Here is a 23,564-nt window from a genome sequence, read left to right as displayed (position 1 = left end):
GTGTTGGCATAACTGTCCTTTTCACAGGGCAACCATAATTATCATGGGATGATCTTGCTGGAAATTCCCACTGGCCTGAATTTCTTTGTGATGCATGCTATTAGTGTATTATTGCAGGCATGCAGAATGAGTGGATCAACCGCAGGCCTTCCCACCCACCTTGGAAAAAGCCAGTGAGGCCTTGGAGAGAAGCTACACATTCAGGAAAATTGCATAATAGAAAGAAACTACCTCTGGCAGCTTGTGGAGCATGCCTGTTTGAATTCTCCTCTGTGTAAAGAGCAGTACACAGAAGAAACTCTGCACAGAAGGATGACATATCTCGGGAAAGGGAAAGCTGGAACCCTGCAATAGTGCTCATATAGGTCTAGCAGAGCTGCCCCAAACATTTCCATTGTGCAAGTGTTTGTCTATGATGCTTGTGGAAGCTGTTGCACAACCATATGCCATCATACTCACAACACAAGTTTTTCCTTTTTTAGATTCTCTCCTTGTACATAGCTCAGAACCTAGTTTTTCTTAGTGCAATGCCATTTGGACCAATGGTTGACACAGTTGGATACTGGCTATTGGAATGCATCCAGAGTTGCTATGCTTGAAGTAGGGGAACTGAATTCAGCAGGAACTGTAGCCATTGCCTAGGTACCATTGATTTCAATGCTTCTCTTCCAGGTATGATTGATTCAGGATCAATTGTCCCTGACATGCTAGCTTTTCACAGGCAGGGTGGGTTTTTATGATGTTGGAGAAATATTCATTCATGTGATCCTGCATTCTGAACTGGTAGAGTCTCAGAAGGACTACACCGTGCAGTATTTCTGTAAATGTAAAAGTAGGTATAAAGGCTGGTCCATGCCCCATTTCCCCAAAACTTCGTATTCAGGCTAATGGTCCATTTTGTCCACATTCTGGAGCATCCATCCCAAACTGGGTGCCTTTCTGGTTTGCTGAACTACAGTTCCATACTCCTCAGCCAGCACCGGCACCAGGTTCTAGCGGGTGGTCTGTTCAAGGAGACCCTCAGTACCATCTCCAGTTCTGGAGGAAATGGGCTGCCTTTAACCCCACAGAGCTACATGAGTGCACTGAAGCTCTGGCATACCCATTGGATCAGGGCTTCTGGACTGAATACATTTGTTCAGTGATACGCATTTGTGATTTTATATATGTGTGTACATATATATATTTATATAGTCAGATCTATCCATTATTTTGTAGCCGAATGCAAACTATGAAAGCCACCTTGGTTTCCTCACAAGGCAGTATATAAAGTTAGTGTTGTCCTTGTCATCATAATCTCTGGGCCCGGTTCATGTATATTAGTGTTGCTAAGTCTTCATTGTCTTTATTACATTTTTTTTTTTTTTTTTTTGTGGAAGAGGACTTAGTTCTTGAAACTTCCCCCCGGCCAACTGTCCAAATATAAAACAGCTGCCTAGCTGCCTTACCAACAAGTTTTTATTGTTAAAATAAAAGTAGATTTTGTTTTGGGAAAAAAGAACACACATCTTCATTGTAAAACTCATGTTTGGTTTACAATTAGAGAAAAGTCACATGGTCCCAAAAAACCCAAGTTTTTTTATATATATATTTTGAAAATATATTTAAAAAACATAAAAATCTATATTTAAACATATATTATATGTTAATCAGTACACTTAAATATAGCTTAGTTATATTTACAATGTGACGCAGATGCTTGTAAGATTTAATGCCAGATTCATTTTTTCCAAAAATCCCATAAAATTATATAAATATACAATAAATATTTGTTACACATGGTGAATAAGAGAGAACAAGGCCACAGACATTAACTTACATTTGCAAGTGTTTTCTTCTTTCTTTTTTTTTCTTTTTTAAAACAAAACAATAGGGCCAATTACATGCATGAAATACTTTTGCCACAAACAGAGCACAGCAAAACTTCAATTGAGTGACATTTTTTGAAACCTCATTTCAACTAAAACTGCCAAGCCTGTGATCATATATCGTGTACAAGTAGGTCTGGCATAGCACAGCCATTAGTATTAAGAATAGTGCTTGTTCCAGCCTATGAAAACTGCAACTATCTTAGGGCCTAATTTATAACATACTGTTGGTTTTTTGTTTGGTTTTGTTTAGGTTTTTTGCATAGCAGTTTTCTTTGCAATTCCTGTACCCAAATAAGGATCTATATTTGTTTTTGAATGTTTGTGTGCCTTCCAAGTTCAACTGCTAATCTAAGTTCAGTACTGAAAGATATGAATTGCATCCTCATACGTAGCTTTTAGTCTATGATCCTCAAACCTGCGAGTCTATAATGATCCCACTGAGATCCAGTGTGGTATAGTAGGTATTGACTGGACCTTGAGAGATCCAGTTCTAGTTCTAACTTGGCTATGAAGCTCACTCGTGGCTTTGGGCCAGTGACTCACTGGCAGCGTAATCTGTATCACAAGAGTGTTGTGAGGATAAAATGGAAAGGAGAAACTTGTATGCCGCCATGCAAAAGGCAGAAGAGTGGGATATAAGTATAATAATAAGTCAAATTGGGCCAACTATATTGGTCAGAAAATGTGAGTCTTAAACCATAATATTTGAAGGGCAAAAGATTATACTCTGTATCAGTCAACTCTCACCAGTGCGTTGGAATTTTCCATTTATTAAGAAAAAGGCTGGCTGAACCTGCTTTAAATATTTTTTTTAAATCCTACAACACATCAGGTTGGATGCATAGTTAGAGTAAACATATTGGAATCTCCTGTGTCCTATGGGTCAACTCTAAGTATGACTAACTATGGACCCAACCCATAATACTCCTTCAAGAAAAACATATAAAGTCAACTAATAGCAAATATGCACATAAGCATTCTAATTATTTCCTGTTCTTCTAGTTTTGCCAGAAATATCTTATTTCAAATTGTTAGAAATCAAAGTCAAACAGAAACACTTTTAGTCCAGAGGTAAGATTATACTTATGTTCCAACAATCTTTTGTATATGCCAAATCACTATAAAATATTTGATATGCAATTGTTATTTTTCTTTTAGACTTTCCTTATCTGGACTGCATGACTCAAAATATTTGTTTTCTGCAGGTTTCTTAGTGGAACTTAGGTGGTCAGCTTTTTTTTTTTTTTTTTAATCTCTGAGTGAAAGAATCCATGTTAAAGAATCCAAGGTAAATCTATGGTAAATAACTCCATGGAAGGGAATCAATTTATATTGATGGGACAGAATATGGCTGCCATTACTTTTGCTATATAAAGCTAAGAATGTATAATGTCAGCCCACAACATGGCAGACTAGTTTAAGAGTTTTGAATTAAATACCAGGATCATCATATTTTCTCACTGCATAAGAAGTCATGCTTCCTCTCCATTCTCCATTTCTGTGCATGTCAAGAAACACCTTCTTGTTTCCAACACAATTGCACAAAACCTTTCTACTTCAATTAATGTAACCCAGATACTTTTCTTTCCTATACTCTGTGTACTGACAGAGCAGTAGACAATTAAGTGTCTACTAAGAGTTTCTGGAGAGGATATCCTGAGACACAGATTAAAGGAAGGAATTGTCATCAGGTAGAAAGGGCAATTCAGTCCCACTTGGGTCTCCCACATTAAAAATGGACCATTCCAGCATCTGCTTTCCTTTAAGGAAACAACCATTTATTTGCTTAACCTTGGGCAGACAGAGTTGATTAATGGAATGATATCTACCTACACACTGTCATTGATCAATTGAGTTGGTGTATTTTAACAGTGAACATATGTCCGAGGATTGCAAGTATATTTTCTAATCAACCAGAACCAATCTCGCTCTTCAAGTGCTATAAGTCAGTAAAAAGTTTTGAACTGTATGACTTTAGAATGAATGAATGAATGAATGAATGAATGAATGAATGAATGTACTTTGCTTTTCCTTACACAAAATGGTATTTTACAAAACCATAAGACTGGATAGCTAAAAGTTCTGGTAAGCTGAAAGTTCCAATAGTTAATTTACCTCTGGATTGCTAGCATTTAAAAAAATGTTTTTAAGAGCTGAGTCTTTATGTAAATATCATCCAAGAAGTGTTCCATTTTGGCCTGTAGCCTAGTTTACACAAACAACAGATGAAATAATGTATGTTTGCATTGCACTACTTTAGACTGCAGGTCATATTCCTCCATTCCTTCCAACATGAAACTAGATGTCAAGAAGAAGAGTCCCCAGCCCAGTGCTTTCTCTGAGATGCTCATTTTTAAAAAAGTAGAATGCTCCCATTGCCAGACTCAGAGAACAGTCTGCAATCTGAAGTGGTACAATCCAAATACAAACTCATCTACAATTTGTGAATCCAGGACAAAGGCCTGCTACTCAACAAAATTCCAAAAGCTATCCAGGAGAGCATGCATTTTTGTTGAGAAATTATGCATGTGGATCCCTTTTGTTAAATTACGTTGTGTACATGGTAACACATGGGTCATATGATATAAACCAAAAACAAAAAAATGCATTTAGTCAAAGCCAAGCTAAATTCTTGCTGTGATATTTGTAATGTCTCATAGCCATTGTCTATTGGAGGTTGTGCTGCAGTTGCTGATAATTATCCAGTCCTGTGCTCACTCTCTCACATATATGCATTCCACTGAAGTCAGCTTAATTAAAGTGCATACAACTGATGCCAGGATTGCATCCTCAGACTTACTTTAAACCAAGTGCTGTGATTCTACAGGCTTGTGTTCCCTGTAGGAATTAAGGCTATTGTGTGCTACCCCCCTTAGAAAGACATAGACCCTTATAGGCATATTTACATGCAACAGGTAGTTGGGTTTTGAGGTAGAAGGCTCTGCCTACCTGATTCCAGAGCCACTCCTTCAGGCCTGGATTATTTCATATTATCTCAAGTACAGAAAGTAGCAGGTATTTGAAAACTAGGGCATACTAGACATTCCTTTTAGAACAAGAGATAAGACTGTAGTGCATATATTTACTCACAGGGAATGTCTTTACTGCTTCATTGAGACTTTATAAGGTTATGCGCAGTAGTGATTGCTACTCTTTCCATTGCCATTGCCAACATAAGATTGTAGATCCTCAACTTGAGGCTGTAGATCCTTAACAGGTGGGGTGGATCCTATGGACTTACAACATTGTGGCCAAAAATATTTGCTTAACTACAATTTTATATCCATGTAATTTCTCATTTTTTTCCTTGCTGAGATTTACTATTGTACTTCAACAAGATATTTGATCCAGATACAAAAACTATTTGTCCATGATCCAGTACTCTTTGCATGACAGCTGGCCCTGTATGGGGATGCGATTCTCTATCCTCACCAAGAGATGTGTCTCTCAAAACTCAAGGCAACTCAGCAACAAATATCATGGATGCAGATCACCTGCACCTTTGCTCAGATCACCCTAGGAGGATGGAAAGTTGTATTTGAAAGAGATTGTAATTTGTTTGCTTCCCGGGAGAGGAAAGATGAAGTGGAGGAACCCATACAACCAAACAGGAAACAAGCCAAATGCAGGATTTCTAAGCAATAATCACAGAACAGAAAGTATCAACAAACATGGAAGTGCTGCTTATAAACTAGAAAAGAGCACTGGGAGTAACATCAGCATTGTCTTTTTTCAGTTGCCTCTTTTTTATTATTTTTTTCAGTAGTCTGATTTGATATTGCAAACACCTTCACAACATACAAAAAAACCCCAAATTTGTTTATCCAGAACATATATGGTGATGACAGGGAGTTTTCCCCTCTATTAAAACCATGTGGGAATTTTAAAATTAAAAAAATTAAATCAACATTAAAACTATGACAACAGCACCTTGACATTGTTTTAATTCCAACGCTACCAGAAGAATTTAAAAGCAGTAAACAGATATAATACTAACAAGAATAAAGATACTTACTGTCTAAAATGTAAACGGAATGTTTTGGTTCAATTTTTTTTCTGAAAGAGGACAGTTTATCATCAATTCACAATTGAAGCAGCATGCAATTTTATTTTTAATTTTTTAAAACGTTTTCAATTCTTGGCAACGGCAACAAACCACAATGTTAGAGGAATGGAATGCAATATTTTTTCTCTCAAAATTGTGCGCAAATGGATATCTTTTTTTCTCTCCCTCTTTTGCTCCCCTTTAGGTCATGGATATGTTCAATAAATAGAATGTGGAACCACTGTACTGTATAAACTTCATTTATACATGCAGTCCATAAAATTATTTTCTTTCTTACTTGAATAATTTACCCTGTTATGTATATATACAAATAGATAAATTTTGTCTCAATATAATCTATACAACATGAATCCACTATCTTCCCCTTTTTATGGTCAGTGTACAAACACAGGAAGTGTCTATTCTTATAAAGCGCCATCCAACTCTCTTTTTATTATCCATGGTGAGAGCTCTCACATAAGACTGGGTAGTTCGGCACTGGGAGTTCCAGTACCTCTTGTCTATGCCCCTGCAGCCCTCTTTCGTATAACCCTTCGAGTTGCATTTGGTCTCGTAAAAATATTGCTTCAGTTGACCTTTGGGTACTGGGACTTTTTCCAGGACTGTCACCGTTGCCCCTGACATGTCCACTGCAGTCTTTTTGTCCGCCGCTGTTACCCACTCGCTGATACTGTCACACACGCTCAGCTCCCCACGGCGAGCGGGGTCAGAGTGGCGCCGGACCCTCATGGACATGTTTGCAGCATCCAAGTAGTTTTTGTACTCCTCAAGCAGAAAGAGCAGTGGAGGCTCCAAAGGCACTTGGCTGCTTAGCATAACCCGAGACGAGTACAAGTCAGCATCCTTGTTTTCCTTGCTGGGCTGGATGACCTCCTGCTCGTCCAGAAGCTCCTCAATGACATGCTCAAAAGTGTCTGCCAAAGATGTCAACCCTCGCGTGGCATCATTGGGCCCGCCCATGCTCTCCAGATTTCCCTGTGTCCGGAGACCTGGATAAGCCAAGCTGCCTTGTCCTCTGAGGCTAACTTCTTTCATTGGGGCAGCTTTCATGCAACTGAAGTATGAAATAACCATAGTAAGAAAAAGGATGGTCATCACTCTTTTCACTTGGTGGAACTGTGAAAGAGAAAAGAAGACAGAAAAGGAATTCAAAATAAATCGGGTTTTGTTTTGTTCTGTTGCATTTCAAAGGTTGAAAGGTACAAAGCGGGCATATATCTTCTTACTGTTGAGAGCTCTGCATGGATCCTCCAAAGTCTTAACAATGCACAGGTACAGATGACATCAGTTAATATTGCACTGTCACAGTCAAGCCACAGTCAAGCCTGAGTTCTTCCTTACTAAAAGGAGCTGTAGTGGGTGTCCAACAATTCTGTTGCATAGGGGAAAGAAGCCACTGAGCAATGGAGCATTGCTACCGGATGGTGCTGGGTCCAGTTTACTACACAAGGGCCTTGAGACTTCTAGACCAACCCTTTAATGTACTCTTAGCAAGGGCAGCACCTTCTTCTATGTGCATCTTGCCAGTGGAGGCTGGTGGCTCCCATGTCAGCAGGAAGGTTTGCCCTATTTACAATACAGGATACAGTTCAGCACCATGGATAGCTCCTTTAAAGTTCAGCCTGCAACCTGGCAAGGATACACTGTCCAAAGACATTGGAGCCACTGGCCTCCACTGGCACAGTGTCTGCTGAAGGAGGTGCCATCGCATCCTCAGCCATATGCACCGTTCATTGGGCAATTTCCCAGTTTTCTCTCTGATGTCACCAAGGCAATCATTTAGAACACTAACTACACCAGATGCCAATATAATTGCACTATCCTGCTAGGAAAATGTTGGCCTGGAAGTCTCAAGGCCCTTGTGTAGTAAATGTCACACTTTGGGCATGATAATTAATTATTCTCTATTTGCATGTCAAGTGTAACAGCATGTTTGGAAAGGCTACTAAGCATCTGTTGCATGCCTGTAATAATTGGAAAAAAATCAGAAAGTTGTTATCTTTTGCAGAAGATCCCAGTATAGAAGGTGGAATTATAGAAGCTGGAATTATGAACTATAACAACATTTAAACAAAAAACAAAATGCCTCTTCTCTCACTGTATCTACGGCTGTAACCTCCCTCCCTTGTCAGTCCCCTGTCTTTAAATGCTGGTGAGCCATATAACAAACAAACATCCTATCTATAGTATCTAGTGATTTTAAACTAAAGATTTATAGACCTGTGATGTTCTGAAGAACTGGAAACTGTCTTTCTGAAATGCAAATCTTTCATTTGTGAGCCGCCCCGAGGCTTCGTGAACCGCCCCGAGGCTTCGGCGAATGGGGCAGCATAGAAGTCTCCTAAATAAATAAATAAATAAATCTTCTTTTAAATTTTAAAATCTTTTTGTTTGGGGTATTTATATTTTTCAATAATCCCTGCCCCCAAACCATGGAAATAATTATTTAACAGTACAATCCTGTATAAGTCTTCTCAGAGTAAATCCCACTGAGTTCAATGGCACTTACTTCTGGATAAGTTGCGCATATAGGCCTGTAGCCTACGGAAGATATAACTTGCTCCTTACTTATTTCAGTGTCACATTGGCCCAGGGGATGCCACAGAAATTCTGCAGGTGGGGCTTCCCAAAGAACTGCACCCAATGAATATCTGCCCGATGTGTCTGTATAGAGAACGACACTTCTCCCCTAACCCTGTAAGACTCTCATGGCCTCATCAAGATGCCCATCCCAACCATTCATGTTCATAAATGCTTACTATTAGTGAATAAATAGACAGAAATGAAAAGGCAAACTGGACTGTGCTATTTTGTCTAATCAATTGCCACATCATCTCTTTAGTGAGCATTTAACTGAACTAGCTGCCATAGGTGCAACTGCTAATTGTTCTTGTAAACATTTCTCTTGGCAATGTTGAGTAGTTGCCTTTTTGCAGGGATAAGGTTATAATACAGATAAACTCTGCACTGCAATACTCCTTAATATTTACTGATATATATTCTTCTTGAAAGTTAATACATGTCTAATGTAAATTGATTTACCTATCCCTTTGGTAGCTAAGGCCACAATCCTCTTGCCTTCACAGCAGATATTCATGAGCACCCCAGCTTGGAGGTTCATGAGCATCCAATGGCAGGAGTGAGGTATGGTGGCAATCTGCCACTACCACAGCTTGCACCCTGCATTTTCTCTAAAACTGTTGCCTTTGGCTGGCTAAATTTAGCACCAGGAAGCAGGTTGGGGCACAGATTGCAACTGATGTAACTCCATGGTCCTCCTCCCCTCCCCATCTCAGCCATACCCCTTTTTACCTTGCCTGAGACCCAGTTGTGACCTCATAAAGTGCATGTCAGGATCTTGGCCTTCAGACTCCCAGCTCTGAGAACATAGGAGACTCTGAAGAATCCGGTGGCCTCCTAGATGGTGCAGGGAGGCCATAGGATTGTACCTACCCTAAAAGACTGATATTACTGGAAAGATTAATGCTCACCTCCAATCATGTAGGCACGCTAGTGTAATCTGTAACAGATTAAAATGCTTTCAGATTTCTATGAATCAGACCTCCAAGTTCCACAATGGACCAGCTTTTTCTGAGTCACACAGACTTGCAGACAGTTTTTAAAAAACTTTTGTGAAGAACTTATACTGATGCACAAGCAGAACAACATTCTTCTAACAAAAGTCAATTCCATAAGTAGACAACAGCACAAAAGACCCCCAACAATCCACAAAACACAGATAGGAATAGATTTAACTAAATCTGTACATCCCCAGGTGCGTGAGGAGATGTGAGGGAAGGGAAGCTGTCCTGCCAGTGGTTTTTGTTCCTCTAGCAGATGGCCAGCACTAGATGCAACCCTCAAAACCAATTTTCTAATACAACTTCAGAGCATCTTAAGGTAGCCAATGTTTATCTTATTAGGGGAGTTGCTATTTTTTCTGTACCAATTTTACTCTATATTATAAAACCTTTGTGAAGGATCAAGTAGCTTTGGAAGTCTCCTTGCAAAAGCCCCTAACAGCCTGGACTTCTGAACCTACCAAGGCTGAGTATTATCCTTTTTCTGAACCTGCAAAGCTGGTTCCCCTTTTCTGTGTCCTTTCTGAAGTTGGTGCCTGACCAAGCTTTGTTTGCTAGAATGCAATAGCATTATTCACATTTCTGAAGAAGCAGCTAATGCTCATTTCAATGCTTTTGAAGTTCATTCGGAAGTACCTCATACTTGGCAGCAAGTACTGGAGTAAACACAGTTTATGTTTGCCAACACGGTGCTATGCAAAAAGACTTACTTCATAGTCTTTATAATATGCTGTGTGAAACAAGGAATCCTAACACTTGTCAGAGGAAAAGCCAAACCAAGATTAAGCTATATGTACTGAGGCAGGAACTGCCCAAGTTTGAGGCCCTGACATTTGCTTGAGGACATAGTATGCTGTCTGGAATTCTTTTGACAATAATCTAATTTCAACATGTCCTTTGGATACAGTCATTCTTCCCATTCATATATTTCATAATATAAAGTTATAAATATTACTAATTTACTTGATCCCTGCATGACAAATGACTGAATTGTTTGCCACAGTTGTTCTGCATACATATCCACTTACCTCTCTATCTATATCTCTTTCTGTGTGCATTTGTGTGTGCAAAAGGATCATTTTAACTTTTCACAAATTCAAACTGAATCGATCCAATATGGTGAAGCCCAAAGCCAGATTTCAGCATGTGAATTCAAAAACTGTGTGGCAAAATAGCAAATGAGCAAAAGGAGGGTGGTAAAGTTCATTTTCCCCCCACCAGAATCATCTTTGCCACCCACCTACCACCTGGGTTTCCATCCTGCCCTTTGTTTACTGAATTTTCATATCAGATAATTAGCTATCAGAGAGTGCTGAACTGGTTCTGGAGCCAGGTTTGTCCCAAGTGATGATGCTGTACACTTCTAAATGTTGAGAGCAGACAAATATTCAGCTAAAGGTAACTTTGGTAGAGTTAAAAGACAACAAGGCAGTGTAAGATTTAAGAGAAAATATTGTCTCAGCTAGGATCTCAGTCATTTAATTCATCTATTCTGTTTTCTTCAGTTATTAGCCAGAGACTCTTGGTGACTTTGACTCAGGGCTGTGAAGTTGGTACATAAAACCTTCGACTCCAATTCCTCAGACTATGGTACTGTCAACTCTGGCTTCTTTATTTCTATATCAATATAGGAAAATAATATACTAATTATTTATTTTCTATACTGGTTGAAAGCACTCAACCCACAAGGCGTTTCATCACTGCCAACATGAATTATCAGGCTATTTTTAAGAACCCTAACCCGTTAAAATATATCTTGAGAAAATAGGTTACTCAAATTATTATCTGTGAAATAGAAAATTTAAATTTATTAGGAGTTGGTATATTTTTACCAGCTCCAACTCTAACTCCAATAGCCCAAGAATTGCTTCTAACTCCAACTCTGACTCCATGACTCTGACTCCACAGCCCTGCTTAGATTGCAATCCTATGCATGTTTAGACAGAAGAAAGTCCTACAAAAGTTTTCCTGTCTGAACATGTATAGGATGGCAACTTTATAGGACTTGAAACTGAAGATGCATATTTTGCAAGGAAAAAAAATACATTTAAATTCCATCTCACAAATTAGCCATGGGTTCCACTGGCCATCCAAAGAAAACTCTTGTTAAAGCACTTGTGAAGTACTTCTTGCATAGGTTTTGTTGCAAGTTTGGAGAAAAGGGCTTCATAACTGTGGGCAGTCAGAAAGGCAGTCAGCCTCTAGGAGCCTGAGCTGTAGAAACTTATGCATGGATGGCAGATTCAACTGAGCCCTCTCAGCTAATATTAGAAACTGTGCCTGGACTTAGGCACTTTGTGAGATCCAGGCTGTTGGGATGTGTAACAGGATTTTCCCACCATCTTCTCCCCCACAAAGCTTGCGTGTTACCTGAAAATCTGTTCCAGAGTGTTTCTAGACGTCTGAAGCAGATTTTGAGGATATGTGGGGACCGGGAGTTTGAGAATCACCTGCCATTTCCATGAATGAAAGCAGTTCAGGCTGTGAAATGATGCCATTGGATACAACTCGTAATATGCTTTCCACGGGTTGTCCTTCCATCAGTCTGTCAATTCCACAATGGAGAATGGATTGTTTTCATAAAGCAATGATTTTTTTCATTTGAACGTGCTTTTTAAAATGCCTCGCCTGAACTTCACTAGTAAATCAGGCATGACCTCTGGTCACGTACTGTGACCTTTCAGGTGCCTAACACCTACCCACCAAGTTTTTTGCAGTCCCATACAAGCAGTGAGAACAGGGTCACAAGCCTTCTGGTCACAAGCTTTTCAGGTCTGTATGAAGTCAACTGCAGAGATGAGACTGCATTCCAGAAATAATGTATCTGCCACTCACATTAGCATTTGCCCTTGGCAGACACATTGTGCCAAGAGCTAGATAAACATGAGGGGTGTGTACATATATATGTCTAGCCATAAATCCCATTGGCTAGACAGTGCTTGAATCTTCAAATCATAATATACAATTAGAGTGATAGGGAGTATTGAGTAGCAAAGGAAGAGGCAGATAAGGATGGCAGAAAGGAACGAGAAAGCATCTATCATTGCAGAACCCACATTCTGATACTGACATGTCAGGTCATACCAGCAATAATAAAGGCAACCAGATCCTGTATTTGTTACTCTGGATTCCTGTCCCAGATTTACACTCCTACAATGAGTGCTCAAGGTGGTTTAAGTTTATATCATAAAACACATACTCAGAATCACTTCAGAAGACAACATAAACAAAACCTAAAATACCAAACAAGGAAGTCCAGACCAAAAGCCTCCCTGAACAAAAACCAAAACAAAACAAAAAGATTTCAGACAGCAATATAAGACCACTGAAAGGAGGTGGAACCACTCTCGAAAATAAGGTGTTCCCCATAATGGATCCTACCACAGAAAGTCTCTTTTCCTCATTTCCACCAACCAAAGCTTTAAATGCTTATGGGACATACAGAAGGTCTTTCCCATTGATGCCCCCAGATGTCTAGTTCAGGGCTTACATCAGATATCTTGTTCAGAGAAGCCTGATGCAGTTCATAGAATAGTAGAGTCAGAAGGCGCCATGAAGGCCACTGGGTCCAACCAGTGTGTCTCTTCTCATTGCTTCTGAGCCAACTCGAAGAACCAAGACTGATCACCTGTCAAGCAGTGTGAAGACAGTCCAGGCTAGACTCACTATGGTGACTGACCCCTACCTAACAAGCATTGGGTGATTTAATGTTGACAACAGCAATGATCCATTAGTGTCATCGGTAGATGATAGGATCCAGATATCTGCAGGAATAATTCTATGTGTCCGAGAAGGTTTGGAGCCTGTGTTTCCCAAACAGTACCTCCTCACACACCCAGGTTAAATGGTGCATTAAAGTTATTTTTCCAAAAGCAGCATGATAAGGCATGCTGCTGCAGGGCTGGGTGAAAACTGCAGTTTTCATTGAGCATATCCAAGTTGGGTGTATCTTAGGTAATTTTGGGAATTTCAGCTTCCATGTGCTACCTCTCCCTACATCTTTCAGCACAGGCATATAAGGGAAATCCTTGCATTAAAAACCTGTTTCAACTCAAGATTCCATATGGACGTATAACCATATGTAAACCCTACCTATGATAAAATGTCATAAGATTGTATCTAATGACTTAACATTGCATCAGTACATATCTAACACTGGATAGAACTCATAGTATATTTCCCCTCCCATCAAAATGCTTGCAGGTAAAGCAATGAGGCTCAGCTGGACTCTTGTTTGGCTAACTGGCACACATTTGTGCTCAGTTCTATCCAACTCTATTTTCCTCTGAGAAGAAGAACACAAACATTCTTCAGAGGCATGTACACGTTAAAAAATTCATTCTTTTAGAAATTAAGGGTGAAATACTTTTCAGCTTTTGTCAACAATGGTGCTTTTACATACTTTACATTCAGAAACAAGGGAACAAAGAATTTTTCTATAGCAGCAGCAAACTGCTCAAACATCCAGGTCAACACTGAACGGGTTACATAACAGAAGCATCCACAACTATCAGTCTAATGTACCTCTCTATTTCTATTAGTAAAATCTGCCATCTTGTATATCATCTGAAACCGAAGAGAAGATGGATCTGCTTCTTAAAGATATGATGCCATCCAGAACAATTAGGATCAAGTGGCAAGATGTGAACCTCAATGCCAAATCAATGACAAATCACATAATCAAGAAGATTATCCCTCATATGATGCTTCTGTATCTACTTGGCTTGGCTGGTCAAGTTATCTGGAGTAAGTTGTTTTCCAGGCAATGCTTACATACTAGACACTGGGCATAGTGAAGTCTGCTACCTTGTGAATCGCCAGGGCTGTCGGGACCTGCCCAGCAGCAGCTCCTAGATGGAACTCTTGTCCTGTCTGGCCAAATGCTTGCATGGGCATCTGCATAGACAATCTTCTCTATGTGTTTTTGTAAGAAACTACTCAAGAGTGATTAGAAGTGGAATTACAGGTAGTCCCCAAGTTATGAACATTTGCATTACCAACAACCCATACTTACAAACAACTGTCATAAAGCAGGTTGGGAGAAGCCTATTAATTTTTTAAAAAATATTGTGGAAAATCTTCAATATAGAGAGAGAAGAAGTGAGAAGGCAGAGAGGGAAGGTCTCCAAAGAATCACCATAGAGAGAGAGGAATTGAAAGGGGAGAGAAGGAGGCCTTCAATGAGGAACTTCCTGCCTCACCCATCTGGAGAGGGAAATCTCTCCAGCATTTCCTTGCTGCAAAGAAGAGGCACTAGTAAGTGGGTGGGCTACAGATACTTGCAGTTTTTCCACTTTCATGGGGTATCTGTGCCCTTAACCCCTGCAAATGTGGAGGGCTGATATACACGATCCAACTTACATACAAATTTGACTTAAAGATGAATTTCTATTTTCTCAGGAATGGAACTCATTTGTAACCTGGGGACTGCCTGTAGAAAAAAAGCCTTTTTCTACACGTAAGACCCAAAAGTGATCTCATCATGGAAACTTCAGCAGTCAATTAAAGAAAGTATGCTAAAGTTGTGCTATGAGGTCACTTGTAATGAAAAGTTCATTAGAGTTGGAGACATTGTGGTCACATACTCTATTTTGTTTCTCCATTGCACTACGCAATCCACATCTTTCTTCAAGACTGTACTCCTATTGCAAATATTTCCCCACCCCAGTCCTCAAGCCACACTATACCATTCCTCAGGAAACATGATGCATCTGCCATGGGTTACTTCTTCAGAGGGCTCTGTGCAATGTGGTTCTGCCACTCTTATGGGAAGCTGTTGCAAGGAATGCCTGGGCTGGCTAAGGATCTTGAAATTCTGGCAGGCAGGTCAGACTGGAAAGGAAATTATACCCTCCGATTTGGGGAGTGAATCTAGCAGCTCCAGTCTCATGGAAACATTTCTATCTCAGATTCATAGATTGGGAAACCCAATAGGAATGTATGGATTTTGTTGAATGTATTACATCTATGTTTTACAGATCGTTGGGGGAGTCTTTTATTCCATCGTCCACTAATTCAAGGAATCATTTTTTTTCCTAAGGATGTACGAAAATTTGTTCCACTTATGAAAGTGCACATTAGTGCAAGTATGCACATGTGCATTAGTGAAACTGCAAATTTATAAAAATTTTCCCCAAAAAACCAAACCAAAGCAAAGCAAAACTGATCTATTAGTATGCAGAATCTACATGGCTTGGAAAAAGTCTGCTGAAGAATTTTAAAGCCAGATTCATAAAAATTTGAACTCATTTGAATGCTTTGCACATTAGTCTGACATCACCAAGGCCCATATAAGCTTCTGCTGTTCTAGGGCTCTTTTAGACAGAGGGCTCTGAGTGCTACCCATCTTTGGACTTCTGATGAAAAGTAGAAGTGGGAATATCTGTCTACTGCCTACACTGTCAGAGAAAATTGCCATAACTTACTGGCCATACTGGTCAGTAGAGAAATAGCCACAGCAATTCCTCCCTTTGCTATTCTCTCTGACCCCCTTCTCTGTACTGAGGTAGCCTTCTCTTGTTCTTTTTTCCCATTTCTTCTTCTCCAGATTTGCAAAATTCTGAAAGTCTGAAGGCTCATTGCTGTATTTTTAGCCCCGTGTAAAGTGCTTGTCACCCGGGTTCAAGCTCAGGAGCACAGTATTCTTGAACTTAACCTACCACCACCAACCCTGCAGGGCAGGTTGGTTAAAGAGAAGAAAAATCTATTCATTCTAGTCATTTTCTTTTTTAAAACCCTCCTGGGAGTGGAGTTGGAGGAAAAATTTCTGGGGAAAAACTGGGTGCAGGGAAAATTTAACCCTCTCTTCGTGGAGCCTCATGGTCCAGGTCCCAGGCTGTGAGCACTTCTGCAGGACTAAAAGCACAGCAACACACCTTCTGACTTTTAGAGATGCACAACTGTGAAATTCTAGATAGGAAGAATCAGTCGGACAAAAGCCTTTCTGTACAAATATTGCACACCGCTGCTTATTTTGTTTGCTAAAAGACGAACAGTGTGTATTTGCAGGGGAGAATGCAGGGAAGAACAGCAGCTGCCGCCACAGCAGGGCAGAGCTCTGAGCTGCTTCCTGGGTGAGCAAGAAATAAGGCCGTTTGGCCAACCTGGAGCCCTGAAAACTTGCCACCAGCAATGCCACCACACGTATTGCACAACCGCTCCTCCACAAAACACCACAAACTCCTGAAATGAGGCTGCCACATCATGATGTAACACTAGAAAATCACAAACCATTTTCCCCTAGTGAGAGAAAATATGGGAGTAGCTGGGGAAAACAGGATGACTTCGGGAGACTGATAATTTGATAAGTGCAGTGCTCCAAATTCCCATCAACAAAACCAAACCCCCACCCTGAAGAGCTGTTGGATTAATGGTGGCAGGTAAGAGCCGTGGCATTTTGCCAGCGCACAACCCCTCTGCACTCACTCAGAGCAATAAGGAAACGGGCAGCCTTGCTACGTCACGTGTGGCAGCTGGTTAGTTGTGCAGTTTAGTGCCAAGGAGCGTATGCAAAGTTTCTTAAGATTTAGGAAGCAGGTTGGCCACTTGGTTGTCCGAAATAGCAATATTCTGCTGCCCAAAACTCCCAGATTTTCCCCCCTGTGCTTTTAAATAAGTAACTAATGTTGAGATAACGCTGTTCTGAAGCTCTAGACTTGCTCCCTTTCAACATTGGCTCAGCAACTCAATGGGCTAGCTGACATGCTTGGAGCAAGAGATATTAGCCATGGCAGCTTATTTCCTGCCCACTGAAACCACATGGCATGACTTGCTTATCAGGGGATGGGGCACCACCCCTCAAATAGCCCACAGCTTATTTGAAGATTGCCAGCTCCTCAAACAATCCTGCTAGGCTGAGACAACAGAGCAAGCTGTGCCAGTGAAGATAATTAGGCGAATCCAGCCAGCACACAGTGGGGCTAACAAGCTTGTTAACCATGCCCCAGTCGTGCAAACTGGGTCAAAATGTTGTGGCAAAACAAACTTGAGACCTGTCTTCAGTGCAATGCTTGGCGAAGGCTCCTGCCTCACTTTGGCCACAGAGCATAATCTGGGACAAATCCTTCATTCGGTCAGGGCCCTTCCTGGGCTTGGCAGCTTCACTGTTATCTTGCTGGAATGGGGAACTAAGAACACAATCTCACTTCCCTTCACCTGCACATTGCAGATAAAATTTGCTAGCGATGTGCAAAAGCATTTAGGAATGCTTTTTGATCATTACTGAAACTGGGCTGGCAGTTCAGATCTCCTGCGCACATCCTCAGGTAGGTGGTTTTTATCCAGTTTTTTTTAACTGCTCCTGTCCTGTTTTTATTACTTGAATATGGCTTCTTGCTGTTTTATTACTTTTTAATATTTTATTGGTGCATTTCAATTTAATCATTAATTGTTCTGAAACCAAGCTTAAAAGACAAGAAGTGAATCCTGATATAAATACATAGCCACTGATAAATTTCTAGGGATTGGCATGTTTCCCTGGAATACTGTCAGAAGCCATTATCCTACAAGAATCACCCACAACAGAGGTACCTGTACAATGTCATTATTTAGTTCACTAAACATTTCAGAATGCCCAAAGCCAAATCACATGCTACAAAGCAGCCTTTCCTAGCCTGGTACCTTCAAAATGTTTTGGACTTCAACACCTATCTAGCCCAGCCAGCATGCATAAACATCAGGGAGTTGCAGCCTAAAAACAGCTGGAAAGCAGCAGATTGGGAAGGATTCTGCAGAGGGAGGCTCAAGATGCCTAGAATTCTGAAGGAAAATTGGAGAACTTGTGACCAACCAAGCCAAATGGAATCCTTCAAGGCTACCCTACCAGCAGTTTGATAAGCTTTAGTCTGTGAAGCCTGCCCTAGTACTGAGCAATGTGATGTGGTGGGGCTTGACAAGCAACCTCTGAGGCGACCATGTTTGCATGATGGGTCACATTTAACTCAGTGAATCACAATAGATGCAGACCTATAGTAGAGCATTATAGGATGCAAAGGCCCATTCCCTGTCTTGGCAGGGCTAGATATTTGCTACTTGCAAGAGAAGTTGTTTCCCAGTATTGGCCCAAGTCTTTTGCTACAAAGGCAGCTTTTTCAGACACAGTAAAAGGATGTAATTTGAGGTTATTGCTCAATACTGTTTCCAGTTGTAGTTCTTGACTTTGGAGTATATGAAGTACTAACAAGAATGACCTTGAGTATATGCAGAGTAAGTTTTCTCAACCAGTAAGTACACCACAAGCATGGAGCCATGGGACTAAGTGAGCAGACCCTCCTAATCAGAAATTGCAATCTTCAAGCAATTTATTTAGAAACCATCTGCTCTAAAATATGTGCACATGTGCAGTGTATTTTAGTTCTTCCACATCTTTGTCTGCCAAGCAGACTAAGGTGGATTGCAAATCCATGCAGCCCACATACCCAACCTGATACAACAGAAGTAATGAAGAGGCAGTATATCCAGAACCTGTACTATGAATTGCACAGTTTAAGGTGATTTGAGAAGAGTTGAAATGCCTGCAGTTGTTGGGATGCAGGCATTTCAGGAAACATCAGAAAAACAGTGCCTGGAGTCAACTCCACATCTGCCTATTAATTTAAAAGGATACTGCATTCTAATTAGTACACAAAACTCCCACAACTTTTAATAAGTCAGCCAGTGAAATGGAGTGTGTGGTGTTCACACATATTTTGGGTATGATCTTGCTTCTTTAAAATCAATGGGCACACCAGGATGTGAGGATGACCAGATGAGGCAAGCTATCCTTGCTGAAATTCTCTCTTCTTTATTACTTTTAAAGGTGTTTGAACCCTATCTCATTGGCATCTAGCCATTCTAATGGGAGATCTCAGAGTACATCTTTTAAGCAGGTTGAGAACTCCCACACTCTGCCTTGCTAACTTAGCACCAATACCACCTCCAAATGGTGCAAACCTAGGGAAGTCTCCTCAGAAGTAAGTCTCAGTGAGTCTTACTCCCAGGAAAGTGTGCATGCTCACTTACCCAGGAATAAATCTTACTGAAGTCAGTACCTTCTGAGATGAAATACCAGGACTGTATTGCACAACTCTATGCACAACTGAAGCTGAAAGAGGCTAAAACTGCTAACAGATGGGTATATGATAGAGGTAATATTGCTTTTAAATTTACTGTAGGAGAAAATCCTATGCAATGAAAGTAAGCACTATTTAAGTCAAAGTGAATTATTTTGGAACAAGCACACCTTTGCACTTGTAAAACTAGAATATTTAATCTTAGGTAACCTCCACTGAATTCAGTGGGGCTTTCAACCTCTTAAGTATTCACAGGGTTTGTTGCTAGATGCAGGCAATACCACTAGGAAACTGGTAATTTATTTCTGTTATCATGCATGAAGGACTTCAGAGTACTTAGGCTTACTGAAAGAAGCATGCAAAAGATTCCTGTTGTGTTTATCTTTTTATAGGCATGAGAACAGATACCAAAACTCAGGGCATGTCAGCACATGATTAAGAGAGAACAAATGAACAGAGAGCAAGGAGGATTAGGAGTCAAATGCATGTTCCTCTGGTTGTTCTACACACGCACATTATCCTTCAGGATATTTATTCAACCAACTACATCTTTACTATTATTTTAATTACTGAGAACACCCTGCAAACAAACACTAAGCACACATCAATAAGCTCAAGTGTTCCTAAAACAGCAGTGAAAGCAACAGTTGCCCTTTTGGTGGCTTATACTTTTGCTCAGGTAATAAAACCAGACAGAATATGACAACAGAGCATGACAGTCAGTGTGAAACAAACTGTTGCAGGCTTTAAAATAAACGAGGTCAAGATATGAGGCACGGTGGGAAAAGCTATAACCTTCAAAATGAGAAGCTGCATTGCCTGGATTGAGAATATAGTTCCCTTGCATCCATGATCAAACCAGCACATAAGACATCTGTGCCACAACTCTATTTGCCACTAAAGCTCAGACATCCCCCTTCCAGCATTACATTGCATGGGATGGAAAGACCATTCCCAAGAACATACTTCAAGTCCTCAGAATATTTTTCTCTTCTAAGTTGTTTGGGGGATTCGGAGGCAATGTAAGGGGTTTTCTACCATCCTTGGTCTTATCACCTTATCCCATTCCCTGCAATTATGGATTATCTTCTACATTCTGAAAAGTCATTCATGGAAGATGTTTCTACTCAGTGGCACAAATGCTACTCCTACTTAAGAAACTAGTGGTTAGAAGTCACTAGAACCTTTTAGGATGTTTGCCTTCCCAACCACAATAGAAATAACACGTAAGACTGTTAAGAGCTGCACTGGAAGAAACCAAATGTCTGACTAGCCCCACAGTGGGAAACCAGATGTGGATGCAAAACTCACAAGCCAGACCTGTATCCCATCACATCCTCCCACTCAGGCACCATAGCAACTGATATTTCAGCGAAAACTGCCTCATATGTGGAAGGTAATAATGGCTGCAGCTAGTAGACACTGTTTGGCCAATCCCCTTTTAAAACTGACTAGCTTGGGGACTATCATCAGCACAGCTTGCAGTAATTAATTCCATAGTTTAATCATGTGCTGCTATGTGAAGGCTTCTTTTGCTCTGTTCTGAATTTCCCATTGTTCAGTTCATTGCATGATCCCACTGTTCCGGCAGTTTGAGCCAGAGGGAAAAGAAAAACTTTTCCCTATCCACTTTCCCCAACTCATGCATACTTGTATACATATCTATCACTTACTAATCATCATGCCAACCAAAGAACCCCAACATGGTAACATTTCCTGCTTCAGCCACTTGATTACTTTCGATGCTCTTTTCTGCAACTTTTCCAACTCTCCAGTATAATTTTTGAGGTTGAGTAAGCAGAACTAGACTTGATATTCCAACTGTGGCCACACTGTAGATTTTCATAAAGGCATCAGTTTCATTTTCTAATAGTTTGATTAGAAATTTTAGATTTGATTCTGATATTTGATTGGCTTTTTTCACAGCAAACCAAAGTCCTCAACAGCATATATGAAGTTAGGATTTCTTGTCCCAGTGGATGCTGAACCACGTTTGCCATTTTAATACCAATCCCTCATGATTTGGGAATACCTTTCTGAGCTCCTTGCAACCCATTTTCATTTTAGTCACACTAAATAAGTTAGCATTGTGAGGGAACTTGGCCACCTCGCTGCTCACTCCAAACTCCAGATCATTTATCAAGAGGTTACAAAGTACTGGTCCTAATAAAGATCCTTCGAGAACCCCACTGTTTGCATCTCTCAATTGGAGGAACTGTCCATTTATTTCTAGAGCTCTGCCTGAGGCATTTATTATGTGCCCCTAGTCCTCACTCGTGGATGCTTGGAAGGCCCTTTCACAAGGCTGTCCTCTTTCAGGACATTTCCTGTGCCTCTCAGGCATCTTCACAGCTTTTTTTTAGAGTGGGGAAAAGTCAGCTATTTTCCTGGACACAGCCAGGCATTATCCCTCCTCTCTGGTCACGTCCTTGACACTGCTCCTTAACCATGCGGGTGACCTCCTGACCTGATGGTTCCTTTTTTGAACAGCAGTAGAAGAAGGGGAGGGCAGAGGATGAGGTGGCTGGATGGAGTCACTGAAGCAGTCGGTGTGAGCTTAAGTGGACTCCGGGGGATGGTGGAGAACAAGAAGGCCTGGAGGAAAGTTGTCCATGGGGTCACGATGGGTCGGACACGACTTCGCGACTAACAACAAGATACGTTTTATCCAAGCTTCTATTACTGTGGTTTTATCACCTGCAAACATTCCATGCCACTTACATAGGAATTTAATTTGATAAACTGTGGTTACTGTGCAGTTTACCCATTTTATGTACAATTCACTGTCATGGCTTTCCCAAACTAATTGAAACTTGGGAAGTGTGATTTTATTTATTTATTTATTTATTTGGAATTTTTGTATGCCGTCCCATTCGCCTAAGCCTCGGGATGGCTTCCAACATCATAAATAAACAATCATAACAAATAAGTACATATAAAATTTGGATACATCCTGGCTAAAAATTTTAAAACCAATAAATAATATTAACCATTATTAAAATATCATTTAAATAAAAAGGTCACCTGATTTGCTGAGAAGGTTTAGATCTGTTTAAAATCCCTATCTGTTAAATAGTTTCCTGGGGGAGATGGGGTGACTATGGAATCTTCTCTCCCTCCTTTTCTGCCTGCATGCATGTTTTGAGGTAGGCATGTGCAAAGTGATCCAATCTGCAACTTGATTCAATCACAGAATAACAGATGTTCTTATATAAATGTTTCCTCCAAACAAAGATACTTGTAACACTCCAGGTGATGCCTCTGATCCATACTGGGAAAAGCAGTGTATGTTCATTACTGTGGTGACATTTTCCCATTCCAGCATGAATCTGAGTTGCTGGCTAAAATAACTTGAGTATTGTGTTCCTACAAGCACATCCAGCAACTTATGTTAGATGAACTATAGATTAGTTTAACCGCTCATGCTACTTGAAACAATTTGGAGTTTTGTTTAAAAAAACCTTCAGGGTAATTGATGCACTAATTAGTAATTATGTTTGAGATACTCTGTGATTGCACTCCACTTATGGAACACCCTCCCCTAGGATATGTGCCTGGCGCCATTGCTGCTCGCCTGCCAGCACCAGGTAAAGAGTTTTTTTAACAGGTGTTTTTAGTAGCCAATTTGGTTTTTAACATTGCTTTAATTTATTGCAGCATGCTCGCTGTGCCCTTTTGCCTTCAATATCAGATTTTATATTCTTAATAGATTTTATTCTTGCACTGTTGGTTTTATTGTTGTTGCTTTTGTTTTTATTTGAGTTCTTTGGGCTATGGAGAGGCATATGAATACAATTAATCAATTAATTAACAGGGTCCTATGTTTTGAGATAATTATTTAAGGAAAATAATTGTGTGGTTTTTTTAAAACCACGCAAACACTTTACCTGCTTTATCATGAATTGAGTTTACCACCCATCAGATGTGCTCAACAGAAGAGCCACATATGGTAAACATCAGATGTTTGAGAGTCACAAGACATGAACAAATACTTATT

General features: G+C 40.3%; 1 protein-coding gene across 1 annotated transcript; it reads right to left on the bottom strand.

Annotated features, from left to right (window-relative positions):
* Nucleotides 1-6,038: 6,038 nt before the first annotated feature.
* On the bottom strand, nt 6,039-7,050 carry BDNF (brain derived neurotrophic factor). The gene has a single exon (XM_044425802.1). It carries the CDS (start codon nt 7,030-7,032, stop codon nt 6,292-6,294), a length of 741 nt encoding a protein of 246 aa, XP_044281737.1. The 5' UTR covers nt 7,033-7,050; the 3' UTR covers nt 6,039-6,291.
* Between the last annotated feature and the right edge of the window lie 16,514 nt (nt 7,051-23,564).

Source organism: Varanus komodoensis, unplaced genomic scaffold (assembly GCF_004798865.1).
Source record: "Varanus komodoensis strain SLA01 unplaced genomic scaffold, ASM479886v1 scaffold16, whole genome shotgun sequence".
NCBI classification, from domain to species: Eukaryota; Metazoa; Chordata; class Lepidosauria; order Squamata; family Varanidae; genus Varanus; species Varanus komodoensis.
The sequence above is the reverse complement of the archived record's forward strand: the minus strand, read 5'-3'. Positions and strand labels throughout refer to the sequence as shown.